Source organism: Pseudopipra pipra, chromosome 5 (assembly GCF_036250125.1).
Source record: "Pseudopipra pipra isolate bDixPip1 chromosome 5, bDixPip1.hap1, whole genome shotgun sequence".
Taxonomy (NCBI): domain Eukaryota; kingdom Metazoa; phylum Chordata; class Aves; order Passeriformes; family Pipridae; genus Pseudopipra; species Pseudopipra pipra.
The window spans coordinates 31,137,327-31,143,304 of record NC_087553.1 but is presented as its reverse complement, the minus strand read 5'-3'; the positions used below and the strand labels follow the sequence as shown (position 1 = coordinate 31,143,304).

The window sequence follows — 5,978 nt, the reverse complement described above, 5'->3', positions numbered from 1 at the left end:
AGCTCATTCTGAAGCTTTGGTAATAGATCTATTACTGTCAGATCCATACTGAGCAAGGTGTTTGAAGTTCCCTGCTTCAGGAGCATTTATGCTTCCACCAGTCTATGCCAGAAAGCCATAGTGCTAGAGAAGCCCTAGCAATACTTTAAAGTGCTGAATATTGACATACATATGTAGATCATGGTAAAAATCATATTTGTAAAGCTGAACTTAAAAAAAAAAAAAAAAAAAAAAAACAAAACAGGAGGAAAGAAATTGTTAAAGAAAGCCGGACAGTTCAGTCTTCTGTTTTGCTTATATATAATCAGCCATATTACAGATCAGACAACACAGATATGAACTGGAGATAAAATACATTACTATCGTCACATTGTAAGGGCTGTTGAGCTCATAAGAGCTGCAACAATGCATGGCAAGTCTGAAGCTCAGTTCTACACACAGCTTGCAAGCTTGGCTGGCAAGTAATGACTGCTTTCTTTTCATTCAGAGCATCAGCAGCAGTTCTTGTAACTGACGTGACCAAGTTCGGTATGCCTTTATTAAACACTCACAGAACAAAGTATACAGGAGATAAGGAAGAGAAAAGCCTTGAGTTTTACTCTGGACCTTTAACAAGTGTAAATAAAGTGGCAAGGAATTTCTCTCAAGTGTAACTAACAGCTGTGCCATATACAAATGACATTAAGTGTGGTGCTTAAGTGAATCACAACTCCACATCATTCATTAACTACGAATACACATAAGTATGGGCTTCTCAGCCTCAGCCAACCTTTTAAGTTTGGGAAAAAAGATCTACATACCTTTTGTTGAATCCAATCTTAATGATTTCTAAAGTGAAAGTCTTGCATCTGAAGAAAGCAAAAGGCAGCAAGCTGCTCTTAAGGCTAAGGGACACTTCTCCCAGAAACTCTTATTGAGCAGGGAATCCATCAGGGAAGAACTGTGAACTTGTGAGCAAGTAGGTCAAAATGGACATTTAGGTTTGCTATATCCTTCATCAGGAAGCCAAGTAAACTTTAATCCTCTGGATTTATTCAAGTCATCTTTGGTGGATGTTATTTCTGTACCTTTTCCTTATATCCTGGAATTATTGGCCCTGGAGTTATTTCCACATTGACTGATTTTAAAAGGTTTAAAGTGACACGTACATCATTGTGTTCCCCTGAACTTCCCAAGCATTAATATATGAGGTCTTCATTAATCCAGGTCTGTACCAAGTGTTCCCTAGCATCAGGATGCCATTGATGTTCTGAAGTCTTTAAGGTACCTATTTTATTTCTACTGTGAGACAAAAATAATTTAACTGATCCTATGTAATCACGACAAGAGATTAATTAAAATGCCAAGATAGGAAACAATTTATTATAGAGAGAAGAAAAATTTCTCATCCAAAATATAGAAATCTGTACAACTTTGCCACAATCAATATACATGAACTGTACAAATTTACACCAGTTCATAATTTACCAAATAAAAGATGACTAACAAAGTTCACAAAATAGATGGTGGTTTGTGGAAAAGACTTTTACCCAATTAAGAACAAGGAAATTACAAACCAGACCTCCACTTTCTAAAAATAAGAAGTTTACTCAGTCTTAGAAAACTACAAGCTAGCAAATGTACAGATAGCTGGCTGGTGCTAACACCACAGTTCAGACAGTGTCTTTATATGGTCTTTTTAAAGCCTGTTGCCATGGCAGATAATGATCACTTGCTACTTTTGAGGCCAATGTAAAGATCTGACCATTTCTCCCCAGGTCATTCTTACTAGTTTCTCTTATGTACATTTATACATATTTGTAAGTGCTAGGTAAAAGTCTGAAAAATAAAATTTCCAGTACTATGGTGTTCATAAGTCTTGTTACTGAGCTGCCAAAAATGCTAACAATTAATAAATGTAATAGTGCAAATTTACTCTGCAAGACCTACTGCAGAGAATCACTTTATAAACACAGATTGGGGTTGAAAATTGGTGTAGAAATTAAGTAAGATGTCTTGGAGAAACTGACCCTTCCTAGATCTTCTTATTCCCTAGCAAGTTGCTATCATTTTGACTCACAGGCTATTAAATCACTGAAAGGTACTGTCCAAACTATGGCACTGTCACTTTAAAGTATACCACTCTAACGTGTGCCAGATCTTCACAGCTGTGACATGGTTTAAATTCCATAATCCATCCCCAGAGGTGCCCACCCAAAGTAAAAACCAAATTTATCCATCCATTTTAAGGTGATCCATCCACAGACTATATCTTAACCTGATACAGTCATCATATTGTAGTTTTTGGAAGGGCTAGTTCTGCCCAAGAGAAGTTCCTCCTTACAGCTTATTCTGCTGTCTACCATTTGCATGTTGGTGTTATTTTGGCTACCTCCTGCTGGTGCAGCTTCATACAGCACACAGATGGAGCCATCCTCTCCAATGCGATAGGACACTTCATACGGGTCAACCCATAGAGTGAGTTCGCTCGGAAGAAGCTGAAACAGTTCCTGACTGCTCAATCCAATCCGCTGTGCTGCCTGTCCAATGAGAGGATCCATTTTATGGTTGATCCGGATACATCGGTAACCTGATCCCTTGCATGGCTTTTCTGGGAACCAGTGGTGTTTATAATGTTCTATAAAATAAAAACAAATATTATCCTCCTTAATTCTGTATTAAAAGACACATGCAGTAATTACTGTTCTCTTGCAAATTTCACACCTCAAGATGTTAAAAAGCTTATTATTCTAGCATCAAGTGTCCTCAAAAATCACTATAACCTTTATTTCTGCTGATGATTTACATAAGCCCAGAGTCCCTTAGGAAGCACTCACATACAAAGTTACTGGTTTGTGCTAGTGTATACAATGTCCACCATCTCAAAGAAGTGAAATGCAACTTCCTGGCATTCACAGAAACATATATAAAAATACAGAAATGATTGCATATATAGCAAAAAAACTCAAGGGTTTTGAAACTTCACAAACTAGAAAGGGAAAAAAGGCACCCTTCCAGCATCCTCTTGAGATCACATCCATGCTTAGCTCCTCACATTCCAAGAACACCCAAAAATAACTAGGGAAGGAGCCGGGCAGCATTTACCGACTGACTCAAGCTGTATTTCACCATCACTCTTCCCAGCCTTGTTTTCCATGGCGAGAAACCAAGGACTTCACTTACCTCAGGAGTTTTATCCCACCCAAAACCATATCGGCCTGAGACTACTTGTAGCCACTATCAAGCCCTCTGGGACATAGCCTCGGGATTACAAAACCCACAGGGCAGCGAAAAAACCCTCGGTGTTTCTTCCCGACCGGAGCTGTCGGGGGGCTAAGAGACGCTTCCAGAAGAAAGAGGAACCAACTCACCGTCCACCGATTAATTTTACTTGACAAAAAAAAAGCAACTTTGGAGTGTTTTCCCTTCTGGAAATGGGGCGGTTTGAGCCCTTGGAGCGGAGCTCAAGCCCAGGATGCTCGCAAGCTTTGTCTAGGGAGGCAAAGATTGTGTGTGCGTGCAGGGGTCGAGCTGCTTGCGCAACGCCCGAGCCCCTTTTGTCTACAGCCCGCTCCTGCCTCTCCACCGCCGGGGCCGGCTCGGCACGGGGGGTTGCCCACAAGGGGCGAGCCACGGCCGCGGAGCCCCACTCGGCCCCCGCGGCGGCTCCAGCCCCTCGGGGGGGCCGATCTGCCCCTTTGTCCCTCTCCAGCCCCCCCCGCGGGGCGCGGTGGTTCCCGCACCCCCGCCGGGCCTGTCCGAGCAGGCGGCCCCGCGGCCGAGGTGGGGGAGCGGCTCCCGCCGCGCCCGCGCCGCCCTCACCTGCCAGCAGCTCCTGCAGGCACTGGCTGAAGGTCTGCAGCTGCCGTTCGTTCATCAGCCCCTTGGTCCGCAGGAACTTGGAGATGAAGCCCACGGCCGCGGCGATCTCACGTATCATGCTGGCCCGCGTGTACAGGGCGGGATGCATGGAGGCGGCGGCGAGCGGCAGCCAGCGCTTCGGGGCGGCCGGCGCTGGGCTGGGACGGGGCGCGGGGCGAGCGGTGGGACGGGCACGGGGGCGGCGCGGCTCTAACTGGGCGCAGAGCAGGCAGCAGAGCCCAGATCACATCCCGGGGGCGGCAGCCTCCGCCTCCTCTTCCTGCGGCAGGGGGGCGGCAGCAACAGCGGCGGCCGCGGCAGCGCTCCCCGCATTTCCTGCAGCGAGGGGCGAAGAGAACTGTTCTTCACCCGCCGCCTCTTATAGGCGCCGCTGGCCGGAAGTGGCGTCAGGCTGCCGGGGGCGCGCCGCTGCCAATCGGGCGATCGCACCATCGTTACGGCAAGTGGGGGGGCGGGGCCGGCCGGGCGGGTGACGTAATCGGCTGTAAACAAATAGAGCCGGGGGCGCGCACAGGGGGCGGTGCGCGGGCAGGGGCGCGTGTCCGCGCTGCGGGAGCCGTGTGGGCGGGGCGCGGGCGCGCGCCCGCCGGTGCGGAGCGGCCGGTTGTGTCCTGCCGCGCATCGGGGGCGCGAGCGGGCGGGACCGCGCCGCGCGCCCGTGCGCTGTATCCGGGGAGAGCGGGGCCACGTCAGCGCCGGGGCGGTGCGGCTGGGGGGGCGAGGGCGCGGCGGGCAAGAGTCTGGGTGGCGGCGGAATGGACGCCGTGCCGCTCGCCTCGGCCTCAGCGGGCCGTGTGTCCGTGCGCTCGCACCTCCCCGCGCGAGGGCGGCCGTAGCAGGACGAGGGTGCTCCCAGACTCGTGTTTATTTATCCCCGCAGGCAGCGGGGGCTACGTGTCTGTGCCCGTGTTGCTTTTCCCCGGAGCCCGGGAGTGCTCGATTGGACCTCGGTTAGCAGCGGCCCCGGAGCCCGGACGCGCTGACCCCCTCAGGCTTGTGAACCGCGGCCTTCAAGCCGTGCCCGCATCGAGGTCTCCGCCCGGGCACCTCCTGCAGAATGAGTCCTTCCCTGGACAGCTGGTGGCCCCCAAGCCCCTGGGCAAAAGCAAAGCAAAGGCCGCGCTGCTCAGAGGGGCAAGTGCCTCCTCACAGGCCACTGGCCAAACCTCAGCCCTGGCCCTTTGCGGACACTGCAGAAACACAACATCTGGTCTCCACGCGCCCCTCGAGCACGATGTTCAACAGCACGTCCTCCCTTCAGACTGTACTGTTATCCCAGCTTTTCTATCACCTGCTTGCGAAGGGAGAAACCCCTGGGTGGACAGGAGGGCTGATGTATCAGCTAGTGACTACCAAGAAGAGTGTGAGTCTCAGACCTTCCAGTGCTATGTTGCCCTTTTTGAACAACTGGAGAGGAGATGAAAGAAGCAGTAGAAATATTTTTTCTTTTTTTTTTTATTAGAAATGCTGAAGTGCAGCTTCTTTGATAGAAAGCTTATTCCTTCCCAAGGGTATGTGCCCTGCCCCATGCAAAGCTGCAAATGAAGTACAGCCTGATGCTGATATTTGCATGTACGATTCTTCCAGTTAAAAATCAGAAATTAGCCCAGTAAAGCACACATAACACACAATTAAATACTAAGATTTCTTTTTAGCTAAAATAAATGAGTAATAAAATATATAAAAATAGATGTGTGAAATAATTTGAATAAAATATTAAAGTACATTTTTTTGTGAGAGGTATAACTGTATAGTGCTTTTGGCCTTTTCTCTGCACACAGGATCTATTCTATCTTAGGCTGCCAGCCTCAAGGGATTCCCTCTTTGACACTATACACAAGGGAGATCTGCAAAACACCTTCAAAAGATAATCCTGAGAGCTTAAACTCACAGCTTTACTGCATACTAAAAATTTTGGTGTGTGTTTTAGAGCACAATCTCATCTATTTTCCCCCCTGCCTACTTTCTCAGTATTACATTACTGATCAAGAGCTGTCCCTCTGTCCTGTGAGAATGGAAGAGCTGCCAACCTGTCCTGTCCTCTTGCTGCTCCTTAGGTGCCAGCCCTCCTTTCTTATCAGTGTTTCCGCAGCATGTGTGAGGTATATCCAGAGCTG

The 5,978-nt window shown here is 48.6% G+C and overlaps 1 protein-coding gene across 1 annotated transcript; it reads right to left on the bottom strand.

Moving 5' to 3' along the window:
* Positions 1-1,334: 1,334 nt before the first annotated feature.
* BTG1 (BTG anti-proliferation factor 1) lies at positions 1,335-4,197 on the bottom strand. Its single transcript, XM_064655469.1, has 2 exons — positions 3,802-4,197; positions 1,335-2,617 (listed from the first exon to the last, which is right to left on the bottom strand). Exons 1-2 carry the CDS (start codon positions 3,947-3,949, stop codon positions 2,253-2,255), a joined length of 513 nt encoding a protein of 170 aa, XP_064511539.1. The 5' UTR covers positions 3,950-4,197; the 3' UTR covers positions 1,335-2,252.
* Between the last annotated feature and the right edge of the window lie 1,781 nt (positions 4,198-5,978).

Bases quoted from the DNA above. Each gene is read 5' to 3' on its own strand.
- BTG1 (XM_064655469.1), bottom strand. From the start codon at position 3,949: ATGCATCCCGCCCTGTACACGCGGGCCAGCATGATACGTGAGATCGCC. The intron at 2,618-3,801 runs GTGAGGGCGGCG...TTTATTTTATAG, and splicing joins CCTGCAGGAGCTGCTGGCAG to AACATTATAAACACCACTGG.